At 50.8% G+C, this 16,002-nt stretch overlaps 1 protein-coding gene across 16 annotated transcripts in view; it reads left to right on the top strand.

The window, feature by feature from the left end:
- RhoGAP100F (Rho GTPase activating protein at 100F) overlaps positions 1 to 15,585 on the top strand; it is a 58,012-nt gene extending 42,427 nt beyond the window's left edge. For 4 of the 16 annotated variants that reach the window (XM_076521492.1, XM_076521491.1, XM_033471532.2 and 1 more), the window contains 17 exons: positions 246 to 404; positions 838 to 1,067; positions 1,161 to 1,419; positions 1,988 to 1,999; positions 2,734 to 2,986; positions 3,210 to 3,485; positions 3,561 to 3,719; positions 3,795 to 3,958; positions 4,026 to 4,374; positions 4,445 to 4,663; positions 4,945 to 5,333; positions 5,413 to 5,551; positions 5,630 to 5,749; positions 5,821 to 5,981; positions 6,054 to 6,246; positions 6,389 to 6,666; positions 10,066 to 15,585. In XM_076521492.1, coding sequence (XP_076377607.1) covers positions 246 to 404; positions 838 to 1,067; positions 1,161 to 1,419; positions 1,988 to 1,999; positions 2,734 to 2,986; positions 3,210 to 3,485; positions 3,561 to 3,719; positions 3,795 to 3,958; positions 4,026 to 4,374; positions 4,445 to 4,663; positions 4,945 to 5,333; positions 5,413 to 5,551; positions 5,630 to 5,749; positions 5,821 to 5,981; positions 6,054 to 6,246; positions 6,389 to 6,666; positions 10,066 to 10,335 — 3,630 coding nt within the window. In that variant the 3' untranslated portion in view covers positions 10,336 to 15,585. Of the gene's footprint in view, positions 1 to 245; positions 405 to 837; positions 1,068 to 1,160; positions 1,420 to 1,987; positions 2,000 to 2,733; positions 2,987 to 3,209; positions 3,486 to 3,560; positions 3,720 to 3,794; positions 3,959 to 4,025; positions 4,375 to 4,444; positions 4,664 to 4,944; positions 5,334 to 5,412; positions 5,552 to 5,629; positions 5,750 to 5,820; positions 5,982 to 6,053; positions 6,247 to 6,384; positions 6,667 to 7,663; positions 7,728 to 10,065 lie in introns of all 16 variants that reach the window. The other 12 variants (XM_076521497.1, XM_033471537.2, XM_076521490.1 and 9 more) reach the window with 9 other exon arrangements.
- The last annotated feature ends 417 nt before the right edge of the window (positions 15,586 to 16,002 follow it).

The following is a 16,002-nucleotide window of genomic DNA, read 5'->3' as shown; positions in this document are numbered from 1 at the left end:
TTTCACGTTTTATTTTGGACGACGTCGGGTGCATCGAGAGCGATCAAATCGCGGGCGGAGGGCAAAAGCAATCCCGGGGCCATTTTCGTGACCTTTGTCGCGCGGAATTATGCGCGGCCGTTGTTCCCCGCACCCCCTGGCCAGCCGGTCTAATTACCCGGCGGACAATGCGGCGGTTTTCTTGTTCGCCGTTTAATTCCGCGGAATATTTGCCGGGGATGTCACCGGGGCGACATTGGTTGCAGGACCCGAAGCAGCCCATCCACTTTGTCGAGATAATCAAAAGGCCAGGGCAGACGCTCGGGCTCTATATACGGGAGGGAAACGGCGTCGACAGGAACGACGGTGTCTTTATCTCGAGGATAGCCCTGGAGACCGCCGTCTATAACAGCGGCTGTTTGAAGGTGAGACTTCTTTATCTTTGTGTCCCGGCCGCATCGAGTTAGAACGCCTAATTGCCGCTGCGGCCCGGTCTCGCATCCGAGCCAATTCGGCCTCGGAATTTATTAAAACTCCGCTCCCATCGGGGGCCTAGGCCATTAGGTCAAGTTAGGCGAACGGTGTCGGCTGCTGGAGGCTTTGTTTAGATCGTCCCGTGGGGGAGGGGGAACATGCGTGGACCGGAGTCCTTTGGTATCGGGATGCGTCTAAACTTTGTTAGAAATCTGTAGCCTTCGTAGAATCCTCGGGAAACGGGGGCAGCGGCGCAAGGTCCTAGCGAAGCCTCGTGTTAACGGGGACGCTATCGAGTTAGGACCATTGATACGTGGTCCAGCTAGGTCGCGAAGTTGCTTCGAACTTCCTTGGACTGGTCCCGACCCACGCTTTCCGCTTCAGGTAGGGGACGAGATCCTGGCGGTGAACCTGGTCGACGTGACGCACATGAGCCTGGACGACGTGGTGATCATAATGTCGATACCCAGGAGGCTAGTTCTGGCCACGAGACACGGCCAGCATCAGCCAGTTTCGCACAGTCGCCAAACGGAGCACAAGGCGCCGCCGGTTGTCGTCATCAAGAGGGAACTGAACGAGGACGAGAGCGATCATGCAACGAGTAACCACATCAGGTACGCCAGCCCGCGTTCCCGCAATTTGGACTTCAAGCTCCGGGACTTGGACTTCGGTCCAGGGACACCTGTTAACTGGTCCCGCGGTTACAGAGACAGCAATCGCAGGCGCGGCGACGGTCGCGAGATGCTGCCGTCTAGGTCGAAATTGGGATTGACGGGTCTAGGATCTAGTCAGGACTTGGGATCCAGCAACGGCGATCTCTACTACAACTCCAGACCGGAAGGACACTGGTCCTACCAACCGCCGCCGCCGCCGGTGATCACGCATCAGCCGAAACCATCGGCAACGCAGCACTTCCAGCCCTACGAGCGTGGATATCCGAAAACGTTGGAGAGCCTGGCGGAAAAAGTAAGTTTTGAGGAACGATTCGATCTTTATCCGAAATTCTGAGGCAGGTCGGGATCTCGGTCCCAGGTAGAATCGGGACGAATCCTGGATTGGTGAATGAATTACGCACGGACGACACGGTCCGACGATGGTCCGACTTTAGGACCGACGGCTTAGGGTATCGAGTCCCCACCTGCTGTCGGAAGTAGATCACACATAGATGTTCTAGACGATGTGGATCGAGCACCCTTTCACATACCTGTTTGCACCAAGTTGACACTTGTTTGCCTTTCTCTGTCTTCGATTGCAATCGCGATTAATCAGAAAATGGTGAATTCGTGGCAATGTCTCGAGACACTCTTGATAGAGATCGCTGTGACGCGTGCTGTCCGAATGTCCAAACCATTTGGCGGTGGCCGTGAACCGTGGAAGTAGAATCCGTGTATTTGTTAGAACGACGAGTGGCAAGCAATTAGCAATGTTCAAATGGCTTTGGGAGTGGACGGCTCGCGATTTCAATCGTGTTTCGACGACGTGTTTCACATGACTAATTGGTTCTATGAATGAATGCTACATTGATATTAACCAGGATTTCACAAAGGTAAAGAAACCACCAACTCTTTCTTGATATCTAGACTTGTGTATGAGCGCAATATTCTGCACCGTGCCCGACCTGGACGGACAAGCATTCGCCCACCGTGGAACGCGCCTAATCTTTGATCCTCATACGTTCCTCACAGGCTAAACGTTCGCTCATTTATGTGCATCGTTGGCACTGCTAGTGACATTCCAAGAGGTATTCGTAAATTGTAAAATGGGCGACTATCGTAGAACCTTCGACGCATAATTTCCCAAGGTCGTATGAGGTTTAAACTTAAAGTTTTCACAGTCGAATCGACAAAAGTATCCGTCCTAACGCGATGTACAGTTGAAACAAAGTGGCGAATGATTGTCGTCGTCCACGTGGAGTTGATCTCGCCTCTGTATGTCCCTACTGGTAATGTGGATCCTCTTTATGTTGCCTCGTCAGCTTTGCTATGCGTTCGTTCTTTCGATTTCTTTCTTTCCGAGTATTCTCTGCCCAGGACGATCCGTGATTGTCATAGTCTCACGACGGATGGATCTCTGGATCATTGATCGTACCCCGTCAGAATTCATGAGAACAGTCCGACGAGATCCATTAACCGTGATTCAGTACCTCGTTTGATGGCTTCTTCGATCACGGATTACGCTGTCGTTTGAAATCTTGCTCGGGGTCGCTGTGATGGAAGAACCGAACGAAAGAATGACGTTCGCGAACGAATCAAGCGATACCTAATGAGGACACGCGTTTAGGTACACTCATTTTACACGGGGCCGGTAATGCCCTCGAACGGCGGTCGCCGAATGTCAACGGGGGCAGGCATGCAGTCGGTGGGCAGCAGATTGTCGGGGCAAACGCAGTCGTCGCACTATGGTTACAGTCAGCACACCGCCAGCGGGAGGATCATGCCCAGAAGTGGATCGGACCAGCATCTGCCACGGGTCGACTACACCAGCATAACTACTCCGGCTAGACACACTTTACTTAGATCCAGCTTGAAATCAGGTAAGCAAGATCATTGAAGCGCAACATCGTTAGAAAACCAACGTGTCCTTGGACCAAGTTGAACATCAAATTGGTATTAATAAAGGTTCGAGTCTCTATCTTGTCCCCGAGTCTATCAAACATTCGAGAACGTCTCCAGTATGCAATTTGGTTCCAAGACACCTAGGGTCTCCGTAAACCTCTGTCATCTTCTGAACTAGTAGATCCTTAATGCTATTTGAAGCCGGCTACCTTGCAGGAACATCGGGATTGAGATACACGACGAGGTACGGCACCCAAGCGGACACAACCAGCACCCAGAGACAGGGTCAGTTCGGCACCTTGACAAGGAGGCACCGGCCGCCATTGGACTACGCGTCCGACACGGAGGCGACGTGTTCCAGCTCGCCCAAATCGGCGTACTATTACTACAGGCACAACATGAACAATCCTTCGCAGAGCAGCGCTGTCTCGCACCTCGCGACGCTGTCCAGGTCGCAGATTGGTCAGAGTTCCTCGGGTTAGTAGCTGGACCCCTGTTGCGTCTGACCGACCGGGCACTAATAGTGACAAGATCGTTTCTCTGTGTGTCCAGGTTTGAGATCCAACTCCTTGCCTCGCAGCAGCAGAACGTTGCCTCAGCAGCCCGGCCTTAGGTCCGGCCTTAGCACGGTAGCATCAGGGTTAATAGACCAGGAGGACAGCGACGGGGCACTGTCGGCACCCGAATTGCCTTCCATTCGACGTGACAGAGGTATCGTATCGATTCACAGACCGATTTGTAAACCGGCCCAACGAAGACTATAAGAGACACGTGGCTGTGCCGCAGGGAGGATACCGTCATCACCTAGTGTGTTCACATCGGACGAGTACAGAGCATGGTTGAGTCGAACACCCAGCACGAGTGCACTGTACGAACAGATCAGGGCGACCACGACTAGGCCACCCCGCTACACCTACAGCGCAGAGAACATCCACGCAGCTGCGAATCAGGTATGACCTGAGGTAGGAGGATGAAGTTTAGGATTAAAGGTGCTACAGCACCTCTTCTACCTCGCAGGGCGAGTATGGCAGCTACGGTGCATACAGACCACTGTCGAGCACCCTGGACCGACTGTCGACGAGGTCCGCCTCCGCGCAACAGGTGAACCTGGCGAACCTTAGAGCATCGACAGCCATAAGCTCCACGTGTCACCGAGGGGCGACGAACCCAAGACCGGCCTCGGTTGCATCCAGCGCGCGCACGTCGCTGACGAACCAGAAACCGTCTCTGTCGAGCTCCACGGCGCAGAGAGCCACCTCCATCAGGAGGATCAGGAACCCGCTGGACCTGGAGTCAACGAGAAGTATACCCACCCCCACGCCTACTAGAACTCAGGATCAAAGACTGTTAGATATTAACCCTGCAGGTGGGCAGACTTCGCTGTCCTAGTCATTAACGTCTTTGGTCTTGCGTTAAAGTGTCGATGTTGTCCCCAGAGTTCCTCAAGTATAAGATAGAGAAGCCTCCCACTGTAGGGACTCCAAGCTCGACCAGTTCCCTCTTGAGTTCCCTAGGGGAAGCCAGCGGCGGCGACCTGGCTGGTGGGGTCAGCGGACTGCTCTGGGTCCATCTGCTCGCCGGACGGGGCCTCAGGTCGACAACGTCATCGTCGGCGGCCACCACGCCCTCCACGCCATCAGGTCAGCCTAACCTAGGTACGTTCGGGAGTCTGCACATCCCTTAGTCGGCATCTCCGTTGCACTGACAGCCTTAGCTCGAGAAAAGGATTGCTTCGCTTCTTCGGAAGGCCTACAGTAGATCCTCTTTCCCTTACTCTCGAATGTCAGCAGAGTAGACGGACCACTGTGGGCATCGCTGTACCCCACTGTGCGAAGGCATAGGGCACAAGGTCCTCCTTGAGTCGACCAGAAGCCTAGCTTCGGTGGCTTAGGTCTTTAAATGACCTGTCGAACGTTTGTGTTGTTTCGTCGAACAGCCAGCTGTGGATTGAGAGACCTGTACTGCGTGCTGGAGTGCGACAGGGTGCACAAGGCGAGGACAGTGGTGCGGACTGGCGACCTGATGTTCGACTGGGACGAGACCTTCGAGCTGGATCTCGTTGGTAACCGGCAGTTGGACCTGCTAGTGTACTCCTGGGACCCCCAGTACAGGCACAAGCTCTGCTACAAGGGCTCGGTGCACCTGGCCACCCTCCTCAAGGAGTCGCCGGTGCACCAGCTGGCTGTTAAAGTTGAACCACGCGGCACTATCTACCTGAAGCTGCGGTACACCGACGCCCAACAGACCTTCAGGAGGAGGGGACTCCCAGTTATATCGTTGGCCACCAGAGTGGCTCCCCTCTTCGGAGTTGATCTTGACACTGTGGTAAGTCCAAGGACTTGGGGTTGTTTGCTTCAACGTTCTACGAGGGTCTTCAAGATTCTTCAAAGTCCAATGTCTCCAGGTGAGTCGGGAGACCAAAACTGGCGGAGTTCCCGGGGGAGTGTCCACTGCCCTGGCGATGGGTGTGCCAAACGTTCCCATAATCGTCTGGCGCTGCGTGGAGGAGGTCGAGAGACGGGGCCTTGACATCATTGGTCAGTGTCAGTTATCTTTTGTTTTCAACAGCCGTTGGTAGAGGGTTGAACGTAGACGGTAACTGTATGATTCGTTGGCAACAGGTTTGTACAGACTGTGTGGGTCGGCGACGAAGAAGAGGATACTGAGGGAAGCGTTCGAGAGGAATGCCCGGTCGGTGAATCTGTCACCCGACAACGTACCCGACATCAACGTCATCACAGGTACCCTAGCGACTAATAGTTGAGACTAGCCTCCGAGAGACAGTATTCAACACCGGACCCGAATCTTCCAGGTGTGCTGAAGGACTATCTACGAGAACTTCCAGAACCACTCTTCACGAAGTGCCTCTACCAGATGATGGTCGACGCACTGGCCGTCTGTCTGCCCGACGATCCACAGGGCAACGCTAAGCTGATGTTTAGTATCCTGGACTGTCTGCCGAAAGTGAACAGGGTGAGCAATTAGCCCTCCGAACATGCTCACCGATTAAACACTCCAGTTAACAACGATCCTCCTCGATTCCAGTGTACACTGATTTACCTGCTGGACCACTTGGCAATGGTAGTGTCGCAGTGCAACAAGATGTCGCCGGCCAGCCTGGCAGTGTGCTTCGGGCCAGTCCTGATGCTGCACTCCGAAGAGACCAGACCTCCGCTGGACTTCCAGCAGCCGATCGCCGTGCTGAAGTACCTGCTGGAGATCTGGCCAGTTAAGTCAGGTAATGTCGTCATTCCTAACACCGTTTCTAGACCCTGTCCGATCATCCCCGTAGCTATCGTCGAGATCGCCGACTGGCCCGGATGAAACACCCAGACCTGAAGAATAGGAGCCGAATAATCAGTCACTCATTTCACAGACAGTTCGGAAGATTTCTTCAGTCGCTTCAGCGCTTCCTCGAGTTATGCCAGCAGTCGAGCACAGCAACAGTCAGCATCAGCTGCAGCCGCAGCAGCAGCCGCAGCCGCCGCAGCTGCAGCAACAGGTGCAACAACAGGTACACCATCAACTGCAGGGAACATTGGGACGCACAGGGCTGCCCTGGCAGCAGCAACACTCACTTCATCAACAGCCCCCAACTACAATAACCGCAGCCCTCGCGCCCTCCACTCGTCCTCCGCCGCCGGTCAAGCCTCGGCAGGTCAGTGTCTCCGCGGAGTTCCCGCCTTATCTCGACGACATTCGTTTCGATCTCTCGCTTCTCTTCGCCAACCTCTTCAGCTGTACGGAGCAACCAGTCGACGATGACCCTCGACGTATTTTCAAGCTGCGACAGAACAGTCCTCGAAGATAAGGTACCGCGAATCTTCGCCAAAAGACTGTGACTTCGAGCACTGTTCCTCGACGTGGACGATGTTCCTCAGGGTACGAGGAAGAGAAGCGAGGGAGCCCGAGGTCTGAAGCTTTCCTGGTCCCGTGGAACGTTGTCGATCGTGACCGCGGGACCAGGAAAGTCGAAGGAAAGAGAAACGTCTTCGAATACGCGACTACCGTCTCGCTATATCTGCTTCTCTATCCGTGTCCTACATGCACCATTTTTGAAGCGTATTGTGAACAGCATGGTAGGCCAAGTAAACGACTCTTCTCCCCTTTGTTTCGCTTCGCAGAACAACCCTGACGCGCTTCCATAACGTCAATTCACTCGCCAATCAAACGATACCGTCCGTTCATTCATTACTCATGTTCATTCATTCACCGAGATCGTGCCGGTTTCACAGTTCCAACCGCGTCTCTTCGTCAAGTCCCGAGTTCATTGCAAATCGTTCTTCACCGCGCAGCTTGCTTGCTTTCGACGGCCATAGAGGGCTCGCCTCTATGGGGAGGCCCGTTCTCCATGACGGGCGCGTTTACGTATCGTTCTCCGCCGGGTTTTCCAGACATCGTTGTTTAAGCAAAGAAGCTGATCGCACGCGTCGAAGAATTTGCAAATGTGTCATATCTCGATGAGTCCGTGTAAATATTTAGCACTCCAGAAACACCTTCGTGCATGTCTCTCGATGTCAGTTCTGTCCGTTACATGGGTGGGTGATTGTTTTTCTTTGTTTTTGCTCCGCCAGTCTCTCGACGTGTATTTCCATTATAGTGACGATTTACGTTGTCTTCTTTATCTTTTTTCGTTTTGGGCACGTATTCTTCAGAGCAAGCGCAAATTGCCGGCTCTACCAAACCGCTGACAGCACAGAGACGCCGCTTCTTGCACAGGTATTATCGTTATTATCATTTTCATTCGCGTTACGTCAAGCCTTTAGTTGTCGTTATCACATGCATGGCCCGATGTCAGAAGTCAGAGAACCGATTATCAGTCACTTTTCTCATCACATTTCATCACATTTCATCACATTTCATCGGCACAGTCTTTCTACGAATAGTTGTTAGCCGTAGCATATATATATATACATATATATACCTGCCTTCTTGGTTGAGTGTGAGGAAATCTGATGATTCGTAATGTTTTTTAAAGCATCCGACCTGCCAGACGACGGTAGACGGTTTGTCACGATGACTTTGCACTAACGTTACACACAGGTATTTCCTACTAATTGGAGGATCATAGAGCATTATTAATATTCATAGAAAGCGGAGCTTTTGCACTTCTTGCCGATTAAAGAAACGTTTGGCCAAAGGACAGACTTCTTCTAACGTCTCCGATGAATTATTAATCCGATCGTGATACAACGAAGGCTTATGCTTTGACGCTGCCTTCGTCGTTCGACCAGCCAATGAAATGCAATCTAGAGTCTGAAAGCACAAGATCACATAGTTAGAGAGCAAAGAAAGAGAGAGAAAGAGAGTGAGAGAGAGAGAGAGAGTGGAATATACAGGTCCTCCTTCGTGTTGCAATTAAATAGTCATTTGGTTCACTGTAATTCTTTCATCACTGACAGTCCGAGGGATCATAAATGTATCCTAGCATGCTCTACTCTCGCATCGAAGCTGTTGCACCTTGAATTCAGTTCAACGACACTCTCGTCGCAGCACTTGTTTGTTCGCTTGTTCACTTCGAATCTCTCTCCGGCACCATCATTGAACTGAACTCGAATTGTACAGCTAACTCTACTTTACCTTCAACCTCTGAAACTTCACATCGAACAGTCGCACTCGAACATAACAGCACATCCACTCTCACATGAAATCATCATAACATGCAGGGTTCTTATAAACGTCGTCCACTGCGCACTAAGAATCAGCCAGAGACATCTCAACACTCAACGTTCACCTCGTAGAACCGGAAAACACCACTTGTTCCTGGATACAGAATTTCCTGTCATTTTTAATTAACCCTCGGTAACGAAGACATATCCGCAAGACAGTCCCGCCAACCTTTGCACTATCAATCCATGTCCATGCTCATCTCATATATAAGCATAAAACATTCCCAATCTCTTCCTGGTCCTTCCTACCTAGACTTCAATCAACCATGACCTCTGACACAGACGTCTGAACTGGAGACCCTTTAATAAGAGTCATGCAGCGATGTTCGCGATTACTGATCGGTGCTGCCATTTTAAAGCATAAGTAATATACAGACGACTGTGTTGCCATTTTATTTGGTTATATTTACTGCATGCGAATACAAAAATGGCGTTCAACGACTCAATTTTACTCTTATTGTGCGTCGCCTATTAGAGGGTCTCTAGGATGAACAGGCAACTGACGTCATCTGGAAGGTAATGTCTCCCTTACTGACGCTCAGATTGTGCACAAAAATAGACAATTCGGGAAGAGGAGATACGATTATTCTTTTAGGCTTTGCAAGGCTCGAATAATCGTATTTCTTTTTCCTAAATTGTTCATTTTTATGGATAATACGAGCGTCAATTAGGGAGACTTTATTGTACACAGTCGCGACAAGCAAACTCTTCGCACTACAGCAATGTCTCTCTAATTGACGCTCAGATTGTCCGCAAAACTGGACAATTCGGGGAGAGTAGATACGATTATTCGAGCCTTGCGGTTCGTTCTCATAATTACGAATTCTCAAGAACTATAAAAACGAGTCTCGAACAATCGTATCTTCTCTTCCCAAACTGTCCACATATTTCAATACACAATCTGAGCGTCAGTTAGGGAGACATTACCGTATCGAGGCAAACCCAGTTAGGTGCTGCACGTCGAGCGATCAGAATAGCGCCAACAATTATCCAGCATAGTCAAAAAAACACTCACATAATCTCACGTACCCACAAAACACGAGAACATCATCCCGCTTCAGAGTTTCGCGGCACTCGACTCTTTGCACAGCTAGTTCCATGCGAGCTGGTGCTATGCAAAGAGTCAGCGAATCGTTGTGCATCACCTTTAGAATCAGTGCTGTTCACGTTTAGGGATCCCCGCGTGGTCCTGTCCCCGTATCCGTTTGCATTTCGCGGAGTTGCCAATGCCTGCGTAGCCACGGTCTATGCGCTACTATGCCATAGTAGAGAGAGCCGACACGGGCCTCGCCTCTAGGGCCGACTGAACAGCACTGTCTTTAGTCGAATGAGCCGGCCTAGAATTAACTGGGAACGACGCTGACCCGGCGGCGTCTATGTCTGCACAGGTGATAGTCTCGTCACCCGGTTCACCTAGCAGTGAGGAGTCCGAAGAATCGCCGGAGCCGATTAACAAGAGCCTCCTGGGCGGGCTGGGGCTCGAGAAGACCGCGAACGGGGTCGCCGGGGATGCGGCTGGTCCTGGTACGGAGCAGATCACGCCGACGAGCAGCGTCGACACGGAAGAGGGGAACACGCCGCATCCTGAAGAGGGCGAGAGGGACGTCGAGGGCGACGCCGAGGCGAGCGACGACGATCGGCACTGCGACTCCGACTAATCTCGTTCGGGGAGTCTCTTTGCTTTCCTCTCGATACGAGAACGTCAGGTGAAAGATTAGTCGACGGGAATCATGGACAAAGACCAGACGCAGCGTTGGCCATTCAATATCTCTGCTGGCCCTATATACATAAATATATATATATGTATATATATATATTATATATATGTATATATATATTATATATATGTATATATATATTATATATATGTATATATATATTATATATACACATGATACATGGTTTGTCGATGCATTTGATCCTCGCGACTGATTGGGTCGGCAATGCCGGCCGGTGGTCAGACCAAAACCGTTGATCGCTGGTCATTGTTTGTTGATTGTTGAATTGAATCGTTCCGCCTTCTAGCCCGTTTCGACCTATATTTTCTGCGAGTAGGCCCGGCGTCGCTGCCGCGGGCGGCGACCGCCGAGAGCCATGACCAATCTTATTGTTAGTTCTCCGTTCTATTGAAAAATGTTCATTGATTCCATGGCCAGCTCTTATTATTGAGTACGGATCACCAAAGAGCTGTTAATCGGGAGTATATTACGAAGCGGCCTGTTGGAACAGGCGATTTATTGAAGCGTTGGAAAGCTTTTTTGTTACTAGTAGGCATGTTTGCTTTGAACCGCTCGTCGGAGTGGGGGGGATCGCGGGGGCTGCAATCAGAGACGTCGCCTGGCTGTTCGGAGGTCCGTTGCGCGGACTTGTGCCGATTTTTCGAGGCACGGGTCCACGGAACCGGATGTCCAATCCAACGGCCCGGCTGTCTCTGGAGCCAGCCTTCCACGTCCAAGATCCTCGCGGCGCTTCGACGAAGGGTTGAAAAAGAAAGCGGGTACCGTTCTGTTTTCACGAATGATTTCGTAACGACGGCAGCCGTTCGTAGAACGGCGTAGACTCGTGTATCTAGTCGCTATAAAATGTGTTTACCGTTTTTCCCCTAGTCAAATGGTTTCTTTGAGAGTATTATTGCTGTTAGTACGTTTGAAAGAGGAAACCGCGCGTTTTCTTCGTTGTGTCACGTTGTGTTTATGAGATGTTTATGCTTATGTAGTGCAGCGTGTCCGTGTTCCATCGCGTAAGATCACATCCACATTTCAAGGCTGAAAAATCCTGTCGCCAGACGCACAATAAAGAGAGCGATCACGAGTTTCTTAGAACGAAACGACGCGCATAAATGGGACCACCGCGACTGTTCTTCTTCACCGAATCCGTCGCGAAGAAACGCGACATCCAACGCTAAAAAGAAAAAGAAACAAAACAGAAAGAAAGAAAGAAAGAAAGAAAGAAAAATATACAGGTAAAGAAGAAATTGAAACGAGGATAATCGACGAATCCGACGACCCTACGCGACCGCTTCTCGCGCGTCCATCGTGCGGACACAAAGAGCTTCGTACGAAGCCCGAAGAGCCAACACACCTTCGACGACTTCGAAACCGCCAAAGACTGCTACGATATCACGAACGACGAAAGAACAAATTCAAGTAAAAGCAAACAAAACAAAGAAACACTGGTTCCTAGTTCGCAATCCCTTGCACAAAATTCGACGTTTTTAGACTGACTACGGAATCGCCGCGCCCACGCGAGGCGCAACCCCCGACGGGGGGTCATCTCGTCGCAGCCGAGGAGTTGTTGCCCGAATCGAGCTATTTTCTTCGCACAGAACTAAACGAGATTCAAAAAAAAAGAAAGAATGACGAACGTCTTTGCTAGCCTGCCGTGGGCCCTAGCTCGAGCACCATGCGACACCGTCTCTCTAGATCTACGGCGGTCGGAGTGGGGGAGATCCAACGGGTCCACGAGCCAGGAGGCTCTTCAGTCGACACATTTCGCCCAAAGTTCGAGCTGTTTCCGGCCTGTCGAGGCTTCGAAATCTCCGAGAGCTACTTCCAAACGCAGGAAAATCCTGAGGCTGTGGACTCGCGGTCCCAGCGACGGAAACGAAGAAACCCAAGATGGCAGAACCGAGTCACACACAGAGTCACACAGACAGAGGGATAGGTAAATAGATAGAAAGAGAGAGAGAGAGGTGTACAGACACACAGGGAAGAGAGAGAGAGGGAGAGACGAACGAACAAATCACACAGATACGGCATTCGGTTTATATACAATATACTATATATATTATATATATACATATTATATATACACACATAGGCTAGCCACGATATACATGTGCTTTTGATAAAAGACTATTATTTGTAGCGGGTAGCCACCCCACGTATACAGAAACAAGATCGCTGGAACCGCTGGGGCCGATACACGACGCTGCGTTCACATACACGGCCGTTAGAGGTCGCAGTAAAGGAGGCACTGTCTGCGTGAGTGTGTGTATGAGCGCGCGAGTGTATGTGTGAGTGTGTGTGTGTGGACGCAGACGCTACGATTATACATAATATACATAAATTTCACCGCGGCAAGAGCCGAGGAAAGCGTTTCCAAAGACTTGTACATGTGACAATAGCAAATCGACGAACAGAGAGAGAGAGAAAAAAAAGAGCGCGAGAGAGAATGAGAGAGAGAGAACGAAAAAAAGGGAGAATGCGCGTATGCGTGCGTGTGTGTGTGCAAAAGAGAGAGAGAGAGAGGATTGCTTAATTAATCGAGGGCAGATAGTCGAGGAGTCGAACTCACCGAGAAACGATAATAATTACGAGTAAAATGAGTTAATTGTAACTTGTAAACGACTAAAAACATAGCCAGTATTATTGTGTACGTGGAGATGGAAGAACACTTCTGGGGTTTGGGTGGGGAAGGGGGGGAGGGGATGGACGAGCCGGGGAACCGCCGTGGGTGCGATCCGGGGTTCCTACGTTCTACGGTCTCGGCGACGTGGCCACGAGTAATCATCATTGTCACTTACTATCGTTAGCTTGTAACGAAACGGCTATGTAAATGCGGGCTAAGTCGCGGTCGGTGGCTGCCGCTCGAGCTCCGTTCTCTTCCCGTCGAAGTTTCACCAACTTGGGAACGACGAAGCTCCAGCTGGCAGTTCCCGGCGAGTCGCAGGGCAACGATCTCCGTCGGGAACGTCTCTCGCGGCTCCGCGATGGACGTCGACTCTTCTGAAAGATCGTACGAAAGATCGAACACTTGCACGATCCAGCCGCAAACCAAGTCCCCCGCGTCGCCGCGAGAGGGAGAGTTCGCGGATAGGAAGTCGTCGCCCCTATAAATAATGTATAAAACTGTGTACGACTGACGTCGTTCCGCGAGCCGGGGTTGCCGAGTGTCGACCCTTCGAAGAGCAGCCCGATATGTATATCGATTGTTAAATGAATCCGCGAAGTCGCGCGCATCTTTTCATGCAACGCCTCGAAACGGGAGCCTCGAACGTTGTTCGCGGGAGGGCTGCCTCTTCGAAGGGCTGACCATTGTTTTGCCGTTGCTTTCCCATTACTCGTGTCCTCGTGATAGAACGCAGTTCAAGCGGCATACAGTATAATAGATCTTTCGTAAACCGGCACCGTCCGATCGGTCCTTTCGACGTCCGACGTCGCCGAGCCGCGCCGCGCGCGAACAGCGACGCTGCTTCGAAAACGCTCGCACAGTTCGGGAAACTCGAACGCAATAATCAAAGTGTCTGGCTCGAACGTTCGGACGGTGCTGTTAGATGCCCGGGGATGCGGTGATTTCTCTGCGATTCGCGCCGAGACGGCGCTCGAGAATTGACGAATTGCGAAAGAGGAGATACGCTCATTCGAGGCTTGCTCTTGACGAGACGCGAGGCTCGGTCAACGCTAGATTTACGGAGCACAGGAAACGGCTGTTTTATATTTGCTTTTGTAAAAGCAACGATAAGACATTTATTCTGATTTTGAACAAGTGTTAAATGCAATATTTGCCGCGTAAGTGACATATAAATTAAATGAACAACTCGGGAACGTATCTTTACGATATGAACGATCGTAAATGAAAAAGTTAGCGAGCTCCAGTCATTTTCACGGATAAATCTAAATCTAAAAATCTGTTAACCGTGTCTCCTCTCTCCGAATTGTCCACTTTTCTGTACAATCTAAGTGCGAATTAGGGAGAAATTACAGCAGACCGATATCCTCTATTAATCTCTGTACACTTGCATATGTCGGTACGCTCTCTTCTTTCCGCACAGCGTTCGCCGAATCGGCGTCCCAGTGTAGGGAACGCCGACGTGCCACGGTGTTAATTCGACGTAGAGACGAGAATCGCGGATCATCATTGTATAGCTCTCAGTGTACCATAAACTTCGTGTAGCCACACTCTAATCGTACGGAAACCCCGAGTGTTTGACTATTGTTCGATGTTCGAAACGCGCGACGGAACGCCGGATGCCATTTCTCTTCCCGTTTCGCGGAGTCGCGCCGCCGCCCCGGGGATTCGCCCCCCGCGAGGTCGCCGTGTCAAGGTCATGACAAACCTGGCAGCCGAGACCGTGGCCCCTTTTTTGTCGCGGGGAATCTCGACGAGATCGAATTCGCGCGTGGAACCAGCCGCGGATGAAACGGGGTCGCGCGCGACCCCTCGAACAGGTCGATATTTCTCGTGACAAAGTACATTCAATTGTTTACGACGAACCGACATACACACCGCTGCTTTCTACATTTGTATTGTTTGATATATTTTGTACCGAGACGATGCTACCTGATTCTTGTTGAAACGAGTCATCGCCGCCAGAGTTTACCGTAAGAATTTATACCGTCGTCGCGCCGGCCGATATCGCCGAGAACAATGTCCGGGGGTCGCCGGTTCGCAACGGGAGAAGCACGCGATTCGATTGCAGAGACTAGGGCGAACGGTATCGCAATGTCGCGGAGTCAAGGTTATTTTGAACGCCGACGCTGAAACGCCGCAAAGAATCGCCGCGAACGTTCCGTCGCGGTGGTCGAGAAAGCGTAAAAGTATTAAAAGAAGGGTGGGTCGCGCTGTTTGTACAAACTCGAGAGCAGATTATTATCGGGCCAGAGCGTGTCGAGGAGACTGTTCTACATCGGTAGGAGCCGTTTCGCTTGTTCGCGCGCCGACCGACTGAAAAACAGAGAAACGAATCGCATATTCGCCACGTTGAATTGTGTCCTACTTACCGTTCGTACAGGTAACTGTACACAGGTACGCCGGATTATCGATTACGATAATATCCTCCAGCGGAAGCGGTCGTCATGGTATCCAGCATTCCTCGGCGTTCTTAATTTTACTAATTAACAAATAAAGTCACACAACTAAGGCGTGTACCATTAATTATATTATACGTGACAAGCACACTGCCGCAATTTTGTATGATTGACTGTTATTGTAATGATACCTATACCTACATTATTGTGCTACGCCGTACGTAAAAAAGAAAAGAAGAAACACGTTTGATTAGAGGAGAGAGACTCGAGTCGATACATGTCTGTTGAAGGATTCCAGGACATGCGACGCGTGCCGGCAAATTTATCGTTGTTCCGCTCCACCCGGATCGCTTTCACCCTCCATCTTTCGTCCCCATAAAACGAGGGGACGTCTTCGAAGTGATGGGACGAGTGCCTGTTTAAAAAAAGAAAAGAAAAAAGAAAGAGAAGCCCCTTGAACGGCGACCAGCAAATCAGTCTGTACAGAAGTACAGTAATGTCTCCCTAATTCGCGCTCGGATTGCGCGCGAAAATGGACAATTCGTGGAAGAGGAGACACGATTATTCGAGCCTCGC

The sequence above is a fragment of the Megalopta genalis genome, chromosome 5 (genome assembly GCF_051020955.1).
Source record: "Megalopta genalis isolate 19385.01 chromosome 5, iyMegGena1_principal, whole genome shotgun sequence".
Lineage (NCBI taxonomy): Eukaryota > Metazoa > Arthropoda > Insecta > Hymenoptera > Halictidae > Megalopta > Megalopta genalis.
Note: the sequence above shows the minus strand (reverse complement) of the source record. Positions and strands in the feature narration are given on the sequence as shown.